This window comes from Dromaius novaehollandiae, chromosome 12 (genome assembly GCF_036370855.1).
Source record: "Dromaius novaehollandiae isolate bDroNov1 chromosome 12, bDroNov1.hap1, whole genome shotgun sequence".
NCBI classification, from domain to species: domain Eukaryota; kingdom Metazoa; phylum Chordata; class Aves; order Casuariiformes; family Dromaiidae; genus Dromaius; species Dromaius novaehollandiae.
Window position 1 is genome coordinate 2,214,217 of NC_088109.1, and position 14,329 is coordinate 2,228,545.

General features: G+C 42.8%; 1 protein-coding gene across 5 annotated transcripts in view; it reads right to left on the reverse strand.

The window, feature by feature from the left end:
* Positions 1 to 1,392: 1,392 nt before the first annotated feature.
* Positions 1,393 to 14,329, reverse strand: part of MAPKAPK3 (MAPK activated protein kinase 3) — a 51,644-nt gene continuing 38,707 nt past the window's right edge. For all 5 annotated transcript variants that reach the window (XM_026106637.2, XM_064518628.1, XM_064518629.1 and 2 more), the window contains exons 5-11: positions 13,341 to 13,420; positions 11,935 to 12,061; positions 10,372 to 10,447; positions 10,023 to 10,147; positions 7,885 to 7,970; positions 5,089 to 5,169; positions 1,393 to 3,565 (exon numbers count right to left, since the gene is read on the reverse strand). In XM_026106637.2, the coding sequence (XP_025962422.2) occupies positions 3,407 to 3,565; positions 5,089 to 5,169; positions 7,885 to 7,970; positions 10,023 to 10,147; positions 10,372 to 10,447; positions 11,935 to 12,061; positions 13,341 to 13,420 (734 nt within the window). In that variant the 3' untranslated portion in view covers positions 1,393 to 3,406. The remainder of the gene's footprint in view (positions 3,566 to 5,088; positions 5,170 to 7,884; positions 7,971 to 10,022; positions 10,148 to 10,371; positions 10,448 to 11,934; positions 12,062 to 13,340; positions 13,421 to 14,329) is intronic.

The following is a 14,329-nucleotide window of genomic DNA, read 5'->3' on the forward strand; positions in this document are numbered from 1 at the left end:
CTCTTTACAGCTGATGAATATGCAAGTGAATAATCAGTTTTATAATAGCCTATTCTTTTTAAGAACAGGCCATAAATTTGGGCCCCGAGCAGCAGGTTCTAAAGACACTATTATGCTACATGGGCGATCTGCAAGGGCGGGGGAAGAGGCGAGACCCAACTGCTGCCACCGTCCACACACCAGAGCTCTTTCTAGCTCGTGTGAACGTGGCTAGACGGCGGGCACTCCATGAGGCAGAGCCGGCAGCTAGAAAGACGCATCTTGGGCCCCACGGCATGGAGAGTCCCCGCGAGCACCCGCAGGGCGCCAGGCACCACCGGCGGTGCTCCCTACAGCTCCTCCGAGAGTCCCGAAGCGCCACAAGCCTCAAGAGCCCGGAGGCGGCTGTTTGACGCCCAACCACCGACATTTTTGAAGCTCTGGGGAAAACCCAGCGCTTCCCCCCTCCCCTGACCTTGAGGCAGTCGGCAAAGCTCCGAAGGCCGCGGCCAGCCGGGCCCCAGAGCCCCGCAGCCTCCGGCCGGCGCAACGCGACGCCGCGGCCGGTAGGTGGCGCCGCACCCGCGGAGAGCCGCCGCGGGCGGGCGCGCACCCGCCGTACAGCAACATATCATCTAGCTATAGATATATATAGATAGATATAGATATACATATATCAGGAGGCTTCCAGGTGCCTCGGCCCTGGTTACGGGAAGATCAGGGCCCTTACGCCCTGCTCCCGTCGCGTTAGGGCAGGCGGCAGCGTTGGTTTGTGCCCCAGAGGGGCAGCAGAGACGGAGGGCTCTGTGCAGCACGCCCACCGCCTCCCAGCTCCCCGGAGCTGCCGCCCGTCTTCTGCCAAGGCGGCACAACCCTTCCTCCGGACGGCACCTGCACGCTCTTCCAGCCCTCGCATTTCGCGGCCCTCCTCGGGTCCCCGCGGCGCTTTCGCCCATGTGGTTGCTGCAGGACAGAACGCAAAAACATTAGTCTGAATTTAACGCGACGGGAGCGTCCTACCATACGGGGGCTGGGACCTGGAGGTGCCGTGCCTACGTGCGTCGGCCCGTCCCTCCAGCTTCCAGCTGCAGCGCGGTAAAAGCTAGAACCCCCAGCCATGAGTGAGGCCCAGATGTGCTCTGCAGTTCTCCATGGAAAACAATCCTGGCCCGGGCACGTGCTGCAAAGCCCCACGCTGAGCTGATGAGAAGGCACCAGCTTTTGTGTCACGGGAAACACAGCCCCTGCGCAAACCCTGGCTGATGGCAGCCCAGCTGAAGACAGGAAAGAAACCCGGGGTTATAGAGACGGGAATGCAGGAATGATGTACGTAGTGCCTTCCAAAATTTGGATGAAGGGACTGGGACTTGGATCTAGGTCTAATCCCTATCACTGCAGCCTGGACAAGTCACAGCTGTTTGTTATATTTTATTTACAGCTGGTGAGTAATATTTGCATAGCTCAGAGGAATAACACGATATTAAAAAAAATCAATATATTCTGACACTATAATAATAGATATATCTAGATGAAAACATGAAATAATTTATCTTTGCAGCGACTGAGATCTATATACAAACCCTTGAGAACTTAAAAAAGAAAAAAAGTCAAAGTTGGGCAGCCTTTGAGCGTGAACATCATTAAAAACTTTCCTTCTCCTCTTCCCCATCACCTTGAACACAGATGTACCTTGCAAAGCAAGACAACTCTGCAGCATCTCAACCCCAACAGGGATGACAGGAGGAAGGAATGCTGAAACATGATTTATTAAAATCAGTTTATAAAATCCTAGGACTAGTTTATAAAGAGGAATGGAGGCCTTGTCCACTGCTTTGAAGATGAGACCAGACAAGGTCCAAAGATGGGATCAGACAAAGTCCAAAGCCTCAGGTAGATCTTTGGTGGAAGTAACAAGCTCAATGCGGCTTTCAGAGTCTCCAGGCAGCTTAGAAGATTTGGATCCTTTCTGGAGCCTTGTTTTCCTTTTTAACATTCTTCTGAGCCTCTTAACCCATCAGCACTTGGTGTGCCTACCACAAAAGTTTTTATCTGCACCACTCGGAGCACTTAATTTTCATCCCAGACTCTCGTAATACTTTCACAAATATTTGCTTCACCTCAATTTAAAAAAACAAAACAAAACACACAGCAAGAGGAAATATTTTGATCACAAAGTAAAACAAGTTAGCAAACCGTGGCCAGGATACTGTAAAACAGATGCTTGAATTAGAAGAGGAAAAAATGGATATCCTTGTAGACGATCTCCCCTTAGATGGCAGAATTCTTCGGATCCAGAAACACCGTCTAAACACAGCAAACAATATAATAACCCTCCCCTTGCCGCCCCCCAAGAAACAAATGCCCCAGCCCCCCGAAATTTGCTACGAGCAGCACACCTCAGGCACAGGATCTGGAGGTAATTACCAGGAGGGATGCTGCCAGACAGTGGGGCCTATTCACAGGACATGCACTTGCCATTTCTTCCTGAATTTCAGAAGTCTCTCTTCAAGAGTAGTCTCTGGTAAACAACTACATGTCCAGTTGCACGCCCTAAAGGTTGTGGATCCAAGAGGAACAGCAATATTCTCTGCAGGGTACTTCTGACTAATTATATCCTAATTAAAACTCTTTACCTAAAGTACTGTTTAAATTAAAAATGTTACAAGGGAGGGATCTGACAGTGGCAGAGATATAACATAATGGTTACAGTTTAGAAAATGAAGAAGTTATTAAATGAGAAACTATGACCGACCAGTTCTTCACATAAGACTACAGGAAGACTTTATGAAAATGCAAATGCATGGATTTTTTCCCTACAGCAGCAATAACAGTTGTTCACTGTTTAGGTGATATTCTGTAACTACAGGAGATAAGTTTGGAAATATTGACTATTCTTACCAATTCTAGCATGAAATGCTAACCAGATGCATCCAAAGTAGAGCTGCACCTGTGCTCTTTTTGTAAAGAGCAATGACATTTCCTTCCTCCTTACTTGGTGCTCACATCTAAGCTCCTAAGACCCTCCTAGCAGAACACTTGGCATTTTTTCCACTCCCAAGCTTAAAACAGTTGCAGAAGTCACTCTTGTAGATGCCTGTTAAAGCCTCAGTGCATTAATAAGCTGAGACTGCCTCCTGTTCTTTCCGCTCCTCCAATACAGTTAAAGCCAAAACACAGACATTTCTGGTATTGCTGTATCTTTCCTAGCAATATGCAACAGAATCATGTCATATAAATTAACCTTTAAAAGCAAAGCCCCGATTCAAGTCATAAAAATGTAATCTTTCACAATGCCCCCTTTTTGCAGGATAGCTTTCTCACTGTCTCAGTGCCACGACCTTTGTTGTATGGACTGAGTCGATCAAACTCATTTTAAATTGCTCCTTTTAACTTTTACCCTCCACCCACAGGTCCTTGGCTTCTCTTCTCATTGGTTATTGCACCCTGGGGCTGCAGAAGAGGTGCCTGCCTGCTTTTGCTTCTTCCGGCGTTTGTTCAGGAGGCGGTTGTTGGATGTTTTCAAGTCTTTAATTTTCACCTGATCATAGTCCACCCTCATGGTAGCCAAAGCACTGGTCATCTCCTCCTGAAACCAAGAAAGCAATTTATTGAACACCCCGAGGCACAGACAACACAGCCACTCCATATTACTGCCACGAGATGAATGTACAGAATGCAACCCTCTGTTACGCTACAACCAGAAATAGCTGAGCCCTTTCTGTTGCACCGGACTATGACTAAAGGCTTCGTTCTACTCACGGACTCATTCAGGAAGGGCTATTCACGCAGCACGTCACATGTGAGCACCCAGGACCACACTCAGATGGCCTAAATTCCACCCTGTCCCTGTGCCTGGCATTTCTTCCTGGCTGCTACTGAATCTGGGCCTCTTACAGCAGTCAGAGTGCTGCTTCCCTTGCTCTGTTACCAAAGTAGGTTAGCAGGAACTAGAATAAAGAGTCCACACAAAGTTATTTAAAAGTATGCACTTCAAATTCACACTCCTCCTTATTTTGAATTTACGATCAAGTGCAGGCAAATCTTAAACTTTTAGTAAGTTTAGGAGCAAAAATCTGCTTAAGTGAATGTCTAAGAATTTAGATATTCTAAAAGATTAGTCCAGGAAAGGAAACAGAGATTAAATATTACTGGAATGCCAATGCCCCAAGGGAGTATCTCTGGAATCTACACAAAGCACAAACATAAACAGTTCTCAGAAACTTTGAAATGAAGATGGCTAAGTGAAAATATCTTTATGATCCCTTTGACTTGAGAGGCAAATGTTGTCCAGGTCCTTTTGTGTTTGGTTCTTTTTTAGCCATAATGTAGTTTAATGGCTGACACTACACATCAGTAACTTAAATGAAATCAGTAATCAGTAGAATACATTACAGGAAAGTTGCAATTATCAACATGCCAAGCATTATAAGTGCAGAAAATTCAGAATTAATTATAAAAAATATGCCGACCTGATGAAGGCCAGCAGGAAAGAATTACAGCTTGCAAATGACTTGCAGTCTGCCCTAGAGTTTCACTTTGCAGGAAGAATTCAACTGTCATCAGTACAAACAGTAGGTGAGGCACCTGGCTAGATTAAGGGAAAGACAGATACATTTTTCCCCCTTTTCTTCCTCCTGCAACTGTCACAGCAAGACAGGGCTAATGTTGTTTAATGTTCTTTTATAATACAAGAACAGATTAGAAAAGCCAAACGCAGCCTAGCCCTCCCACTCTGACCCCCTACATTTTCATCATATCCTTCACTTTAGCATGATAGTCTCCAAACTCCCTCACACTGGCCCCTTCTCTTACATGGCTGCATAGAGTGGTTCATCAGGTAGTATCATTAACACCTTTAATCATGACCATTTTATTTGTCGATATTCTGCATAGCTGTAAAGCTGTCAGAAGAGGCTCAGATATCATTCTTCCTCTATATAAAGTTATCATATGCACTACTGTCCTAACCAGGACTGAAGCTTCCTTTGTTTAACATGCTTGCACTTAAAATAGCCATAATTTCCAAGGGAATAGGTATCCAAAGAGAGACAGCCCCTCTATTGTCTCATCAGACTTGACTCAAAGAAACCTGAACTGCGACTGACTCACCTTAACTTCATCCCAGTGGTCTTTATCCTCCTGCAGTACCCGGGCAGTATGAAGAGGAGTTGGTGGCACTGCCATGGATCTCTGGGGAAAAGGATAAAGCACAAAAAAAAGTGTTCTGCGAAAACACCTTTAGGAAGTGACTGCTTACTCCTCCAGGTGCACGGTGGGCATAAAACTTATCTAAAGTCTTTCATCGGCCCCCATTATTCGTGCTTTCAAGCACCCCACAAGGTAATACACAGAGCTATCCTACAGAGCCCATACAACAAAAATGTGTGTAAAGAAAAGGAGGGAGTGTTGAGTTCCTTTACTCTGTTCCCTTCCAGTCCAACCAACAGCTCCATGTTGTATATATTTTCATGTCCATTTTGTATTTTTAACCATCATTTCATTACTCATTAATCATCATTTTAAAATTGTTAATTTGACCTTTTTCTTCTAGCATTTGTACTAGGAGAGATATTCTTCTACACACACATTATCTGACATTACCATTTCATGAGATCATAAATGTGCCAAAAAGGGGAAATGACACTATTATTCAGAGTAAGGACTCAGTATCCTGGCACAGTTCAGAAGACAATGCATTGCTTGAGGTGCTCTTCCACCTAAGACATAAAATTGAGATCTATGCTCACCTATCACAAAAGACCTGTAGAGATTTTTAATTAGAATAAAGTACGATTTCTAAAGGCCAAAGCACAGCTCCTTAGCTGAATTCAGCAAGAATAATGATATTTTTTCCCAGTCCATAACCCAAACCATAATTTTATTTGGATAGTCTATCTTCCTTATGCTTTCTTTCCAAATTTGCTGTCTTGTGTGGTGGCATTCCATATCAGAGGCAGCTGCATGTGAACAAAGTCTAAGGAGATACCTGTATATGCGACTGTAAATTAAGCATTGCATTTGAAGCAGTGCTTATACTCCACTGAGCTCACAGTACCACTGTATCTAGTTCTGCAGTGGTTACAGAAGGAGCAGCAGAAACCATGGCTCCTGTATCCTCTGGAAAAGTACAGGTGGGAAGAGGAAAATGGAAAATAGCAGCATAGACCAGCTTTTGTAGTGCTCCTGAGCAAGCATTGAGGGTGCCCTCCTGCCTGCTGTCAGTTGCTTCTTGTTGAATGAATCTTACTTCCAAGCTGACTAGAGGATTATGTGCTCCACCTAAAATGAAAAATTTTGCATATGCCACAGTACTTTTGCCATCCACCCAATTAAAAAAGAAAAAGAAAAGGAGGAGAAACTCAAAGACCCTCCTCTGCTGCTCGTGACAGACATCTCCCCATTCACCTTCTCACTTACTGGTTTGGGAAAAGAAAAGGAAGAACACAAACATTTACCATATTGATCTTTCCCTCTCCTTCCCTATGCCTCATGGGAATAACAGGTTCAAAAGAAAAAATGCCAATCTACCGCTCCTAGAGCATTTTTCCAGTTATAGTATGCTAGCTTGGCTCTTCAGTGCAGCATAGTCTATAGACTTTGTCTCTAATCTCTTCTTTATTAACTGGTTGTATGTGTATTTCCAGTAACAGGCATGGCTGTAGGTGGTAGCACCCTTAGCTATTAGGCACTCGTTCTGTAAAATTCATCGCCTGCTGACTCTTGAAACACATCCTTCTTGGTCTTCAAACAGTTATGCTGTGGGTATGTATTCTGATCAGTGATTACATTTTTGTTTTAAAACACTTGGAGAAATTATCCAGGTTCTGTTCCAATTTTAGAGATTCTTTGTAAACTTAGATTTTCAGCTTCCACGATTCTAAATGGAGATATCTATCTGTTTCACCAGGATGTTATACAGCTACGTTTCAGCGCGTTTCTGAGGGTTCTGAGGTGCTCAAGCAACAGACATCATAGAAACGCTGACTATTAGTTATGTCCCTGGTTTTGCTCCTTCCTCTGAGGATCAGCACAGAAAAAGCACTACAGGAGAAAAGGGCATTCTACAGTACAAGTGATTTCGTTCTTGGCTGATGTTTATTTGGGCAGTGAGAAACAAGACTGGCCTCCTTTTAGGCACAAACGTGAGAAGTACGTGAGAAATATAAGCTATTATTCTGAGTGACATCTGCAGAGCAGAGATGATACCCTGAAACCTCCTGCACTCAACTGACCCTGAAAACACCTGGGATTCTTGTCTCCTGTTAGAAATAACGAATGTTCTATTATGAAACAGGGTCTTTTTTTCCTAAAATAGTTCGTAAGGAAAAGAAAACCAAACCAAATCATAGAATGAAACTTGAACTGGGACCATACACTCTGGACAACCTTATCTGGCCATCTCTCATAGGGCACTAAGCCGAAAGCCTTGCTGCTTCCATAGGCGCTTCTGAACTTTGCCACGGTTGAGAATACCCACTAAGCATGAGACTCTGTATTCACACAGCACAGATATGCACAGTGGTGCCTGAGACCACTAATAATAGCTCTCTCTAACTCCTACATTGATGAAGTAAGCATGGTTTATTTTTACTTTTCTAAAGGGAGTAACACGTGTGTGTGCTGCAGTCAACAGTGACTGCCTGCTCAGAGAAGGTACAGTTATATTTGGCTTTTGCTTGCAAGGATGATACTGTGGGTGTCTCTCTTTGTGTGTCCTCTGGTAACACCAGGAAGAATTTTGGTTTTGCAGACACATGTCCCTTTGTGGAGGGCATACTAACTTAATTACATTATTAACAGAAATCAGAAATTAACAGAAATCTGCTGTGCTATGTGCAGCTACACTAAGTTCTGCATGTAAGAATTCATATATTTCTCCCTTGTAAAAAACTATATGAAACTCACGTTAATCCAAGGGTGATTCATAAACTGAGAGACTGTCATCCTCTCTGTTGGGTCAGTCTTCAGTAAATGGCGAATCAGCTGCTTGGCTGAAAAACAGGACCAACATGGCATGTTGTAGTCTACTACTGTGTTCCCAAATAACCTTGAGAACACAAAGACCTGCTGAATGAAGAAAGATAATTTTGCAGAACTCAAAACACCTACCTATTGCTGTTCCCATGTTAAGAAGCCATGTACAGCGTGGGAGGTTATTATGTTTAAAGAGGCAGAACATGAAAACATCCAAAAGGAAAGAAGTAGGAAGGAAAGACAAAGGATTAGGGATTCTATCTACGCTGCTTATATCACAAGACCACTGTTCCGAGAGCAAAAGCTTGAGAAAAAGAGAAACACAGCAACAGAAAGTTGCCTGTCCAAATGATAGCAACAAGCCTGACAGTATGGGCTGAATGAATGCATGAGCTGATGTTTTGAGAAATGACAGAAGACAAAAACTGGCACAAGCCTTGAAAACAAGGACAAGAAACTTCTCTTTGACAACAGAGAGGCCACTAAAAGGATGACAGTCAAAGAAATGGATTGCATAAACAGTCTTTGCAGCAGCTTTCTGTGAACATGTATCTGCCAAAGCCAAGGAAATGAGTACTAAGTGACTGAGATATGAGATAATGAGAGCTTGGACAAGAGTTTCAGCCACATGGACGGACAGGAAACACTACATCTAAGGGATGTTATTCAGAAAGACTTAAGCATAACTTGCTGAGGGGGACCTAGAAAAACTTCTGAATAAGAGTTTTGTTTTAGCAACACTGAATGTGAGATGACTACAGGCTTGTAAGGAGCTGTCAGAGGTACAGGTTGAGACTTTAGTTTGATGAGATATGTTTTAAAGGAGGTTTATAGTAGAGATTACCCAGAATCTATGATATAAGAGGAAACAGAAGAAAACCAAGGACAGAACCTTTTAAGATGATTAGAGGAAGCTGCTGGGGAATTTAGTGGAAGTCTCCATAGATGAGGCAATGAAGAAATGATTAGGGAGAGGAAAAGAAAACCAGGACGGAACAGAACAAGGGAGGACAAAAAGAGCCTGACGACAGAAGCTGTCTGATCAGCCTAGAACAGTGCACACAGCTAGCTAACCTAAACAGATTCAAAGGTAGAGAGCACCTATCTTCACTCGGGCAAACATAAAGGGACCCTAAAAATTTTCCAAGTGAATGCTCCTCTAGCATTTTAATAACTGCTGTAATATGAACAAGACCCAAAGCAGACAGAATACTAAGCCAGAAACCCCTAAATATAACATTTTTCTTCTTAACGTGCAGTAGTCTATGTTGTACACCCAGCCATGAGATCCGATGAGGGGCTACAATGCCACAGATCATAGCATTATCCAATGATAATTTGTTGTTGCTCAACAATAGACAATAACAAGGTGTTAACACATTTCTAGCAGTATAAAGGGCTTGTTAGAAAAAAACATATGCTTGGGATTGCTGACCTTTCTCTGTAAGATAATTATCAGGTGAGACTTCCAGTTTATAACACAATCAGAGTAACAGGGAAACACAAGCATCCACCTTCAGGACACTGCTTTGAATACATCCAGGTCACAGCTGAACAGCAGCAGTTTTTGTCAATGACTTGCACAAAATAAATTGATAAATTGTTGACCTTTATTTAAGTGCTGTCTGGCAAGTTTCCACATGACAAAAACATAGCATGAACAGTTCCCACCCCCTTGCTAGCTGTGTCACCAAAGAGGGCAAAGACTGAGTGAGTTCTGAAGACAGAGTTTGCCTTTCTTCCGACTCAGCTTCCACTGTAGCTGCCCTGGCAGTCTCCTTTCTGGGGATTAAAGACTTTTGTTCGCAGAGGGTTTAATCTGGGTCTTTCACTAGCACTAGCTGCAATTTGAAAGAAAGTTTTCAGTACTCATTTACTTCCTGTAGCACTTAGGCTGCTGGCTAATATTTGAGTTCCCAGTCCATCTCTGTATCACCTTACAAAAAAATTAATTTAAATTTCAAAAAGGGAAACAAAAAATAAGACAGGTTTTTAGAAACAGTCTTATGTAAGCCTTCTCCATTGCAGCACACTGTGGAAAAACTCAACAGAGACACAGCACTCGGTACCTTCTTCTGATACTTCAGCCCATTCTGGATTGGGAAATCCATATTGCCCCATCCGAATTCTTCTCTTCATTCCTGGAGAAATGGCTTGTCCGGTGTTTGAGTAGAATGGAGGGAACCCACACAGGCTATAAGAGAAGTGTACAAAAAAAAAAAGATGTTATAAGTAGGAAAGGCCTTTCTCCTCCCAGGAAGTCCCATACAAGCTTATATTTTTCTGCACTTTGCACGATCCTAGTGACTAATTCATTATAAGTGTAAATTTAATAAAAGAGTTGCTATTACAGCAATGAAAGGGGGCATAGAGGATTTTTCCTTTTTCTGTTCATCTGGCCTCTTTTCAAATACTTACAGAATATATGTGATGACCCCCAAAGACCACATGTCACATGATTTATCATACTTCTCAGGACCAAGGACTTCTGGGGCTGAGGAAGAGAGAAAACCAGAAGTTAACAGTGTACCAGATATTTCCTTTCGTCTCCATCACATTGTAAGAAGCAGCATACTAAAACAACAGATAGTGAAGGCATCAAAAAATGCCACTGATTGCTGGAACTGGGTGGTATTTTCTTTGACAAGTTCCTAAGTACAACTTGGTAGCTTTAAAGATGAGGAATGGAGCTGGCAAAATGCCCAAGTCTTCACCTTAGCATCTCTCTGCTCAAGGGAGTACTAAGACTGCAAGAAAACAGAAGGAGCTATAGCTAAATGTGTACAGGGAGACACGGCACTAAACGTGACAGGAGCATATGTTGCAGAAATCAGAACAGAAAGGACCTACTAGAGCTGGGAAAAAATACTGAACAGTACCTAGGTGGAGTATGTTTGGCTCCAGCAACTACAGTTAGCCCCTCCAGAGCACTGTATTCTTTATTAAGTAAAAAAATTATACACAGATGCATTTAGAAAGATTGGTTTTTTCCTGGGGCAGGTGAACTGGCAGTGAGTTGACTTCGTAAGGAAAATGATTCTCTAAGCATATGAGCAATCATGCTTGTTTACAAAAAGGTGTTGAGAAGGGAAATGTCAGCCTGTTTGTATAGGAATATAAAGGCATAAAAATATATATGCATAAATTCCTTAAAATTTCATCACTAATTCCATCATTTAAAAAAAAAATACCACAGGGAAAGAAGCATCAGGAAAACAACATTGCTATCAATATAACCATCCGTTACCAAGTATCTTTCATTATAAAAAGCAATAAATCACCTACATAGCAGAAGGGAACTCACTCTTATAAAACATTAAGCCCTTTTTCTTCCAAATAAATTCCAAGTGCTGACAGCATTGGTCATACCATATGGTGAATGACTATCAACTCAAAGACCAAAAGGCATATACTCTTACAGTGCACAAAGGACAGTGTAATGTGGCTCTCATTACATAGTTCTCTGTCTTTGGACAAAATTCAGGCAAAATTTCAGCTGTGTTTAAGTCACTTTGGTCTTTTATTGCCAATTCCTCCATTTGTCAGCTTTAGTAAGCTTTACAGTTGGGGGAGTACTCTCCCTGTTCTCTTTTATTGCATTAGTCAAGCTAAGGCAAGTTTTGCAAGAAAACACCCAAATGTTATGAAGCTTAGTTCAAATTATGGGTTTTACTGCATCATCCACAGAGGATACATCAGGATTACTTCAGTGCAATCAGAAGCAACACGTCCTCTCTCATTGCTTCTCATTCTCTTCCACTGTTAAAGCAGTTTCCTCTGCAACCAAGGAAGAAAGCAAGAGCACTCAACTGTACTGGAACCGCCTAGGTCTGGGTTGGGTTGAATCCCATTTAAAATTCTGCAGAGTCCCTTTTCTGTGTTAACTCCACAGGAGAAGATCTGCGATCCATTCCTGCAGGCCCATTATAAGGGAGGGAAAACAGCCTTGGACACTGAAGAAATGCATCTTAGATAACTCACCCACGTAATAAGGAGTGTAACAGGGGGTCTGCAGTGCATTTTGTACCGTGGTTTCTTTGGCAAAGCCGAAGTCTGTGAGTTTGAGTACGGTATCCTTCTCTTTAGATGTGTAAAGCAAGTTTTCAGGCTGAAAGACCACCAAGAGAAAGCATAAACATGACAATGAAGAGAGGTCTTTCTATGGAGCTGTAAGGTCAAACCATTCCTGCTTGTGTGGACCACCACCAGCGTCTGGGTCTTCTTCTTTCCCTCACATCCCTATCACACCACGCAGAAAGTTCCCTCTCAGCAGACCAAGGATCAAGATCCTTCTCAACATGGTATTTACGGGAGTAAATCACAAGACTCCTGTCGGGTCAAATGGGTATCAAATCCGGGCTCCTGGATTCCGCCTTCCCTTAGTTCCCTGTACTTACTAGGATTATTCTGTCTGATCTACACCACCTGATCTGACAGCACTCTGTATGGCATTCAAGTAATTGAGTTGAAGGACAAGAGAAGTCATCAACCAAGTCCTCTATGAGCAACTGACACCACTCCATCAAAATTAACTAAGACAGACAACAGCCCCATCCTGTCCCCCCTCCTCTGTCTCCTGAAACCTGAGTTAATTCCACACTTACCCCACACTCCTTCATAAAGCCTCTCCAAAACCAGAAGTGGCACAGAGAGAGTACAAACTCCTGCACACACAGACAGGGATGACTGGACATCCCCGGAATCTGCAATTGTTTAGACTTGTAGTCGCATGGTACCATATCTCTAAGCTATAAATGACTTGGAGCAGCTATCTTGTCTTTGTTCATGCCATGCACTTTACAGACCACAGATAAAATTTAATACGACAAAGCCTGTCAAACCTCTCCAAAAAGACTTGGGGACAAGCATTAACTAATACTAGCACTCTGTTCCATGTGGCAACAATTGGGATCTTCCTAGTCTTCCAAACACTTACAAATACTATTAACGTGGACCGGATGCACGGAATTGGTATTACTCCTCCTATATATGGAGTTTCTCCTATTTCCCTCCCCCACCTTTTTTTTAGGCAAGTATAATTCTGAAAACTAATAACTGGCAAGGACTGTAGATAGAGGTATAGCACCTAGAATTAGTTTACTTCAGGCAAGCTTATTTGTGTGTTAATTAACTGGATTTTGAATTGGTAGTATCTCCATAATTAACCATCTGATTATCCCCTAGATTCTTCCACAATCCATACACAACTGCGCACATGAATATTTTGACCTTTGATTAGATGGGAGTGAACAGATCTCTTCTCACACTGGCAGAGGAACAGGAACACTGACTATCTGATTGTACTCCTATTTCTATTTAAAAGAGCTGCCCATTCATTTTTCCACCTTCTACTCTTTCCTCCCTGCCCACACGCCTTCAGGTCTCACCTTGACATCTCTATGGGCAATGTTCATTGAGTGAAGATACTGGATGGCTGTTCCGATGTCTCTCATTATTTCAGAGGCCTCTATAAATACAATTTTAGAGAAAGGTCACATTAACATTCCCACTGTAACTCAGGGACACGCTTGGGAATGCTCATGACTTACAAACAGCTTGCTGAATACAGGGTTAGCGTCAAGGCTGGAAAACCTAAAATTAGCCCTAACAGCTGTGTTTTGGTTTTGCAGGCAACCAAACCCCCCAATTCCCCGGCTGCTCAGCCCTCCTCCTGAGGAGGCACAGTAACAGAACAGTTCAGACTCCTGATTTTTATGAGCTTGTAAATTTGTGCTTTAATTTGCTCACCAAAAAAGCATCAAGAGCAGAGTAGCTAAGCAAGCAACACGTAAGGCTGTGGGGAAAGGACCCACAACCAGGACATGTCTTTGGTTGTCCAGGACAGAAGTTTAACTTTCAGCTTCTAGTTCAGAGGCAATAGGTCTAACAGATTTTCTAAAGACAGAGCAACATTATGAAATCTTAATTTTAGGATAGGTCCCATCTTCATTCCTCAATTCCTTTAAAAATTTTTCCTAATGAGAAACGAAATCAAAAGAACCCTTCTGTTCTGCAAAGCCCAAACTGCTGCCTTTGCAACAATGTTCCTAAAAGTTAACATATAGCCCAGAAGGAAATTGCAGCGGTTGGTGAGCTGACAGGTTGCAAGAGTGGTATTCCTAAGTTTGGAAGACTGCGGTTACATGGGGAGCTGTTTCAGAGCAGGAAGCAGTGGCATTTCCATTGTACCAAGAGAACGTTATATTACATCTTCATTGAGAAGGAAACAGAATTAGCAACTTTAACATGATTCTCTGTTTTCTGCACAGGTAGAAACTCAGGGGCAGTAGCGAGAGGGAAAGCAGAAATTATTGTACTGTAACCCGGATATTTTTTTCCACAAGGCCTGAGACTGAAGTTAGGCAACCTCACGCAG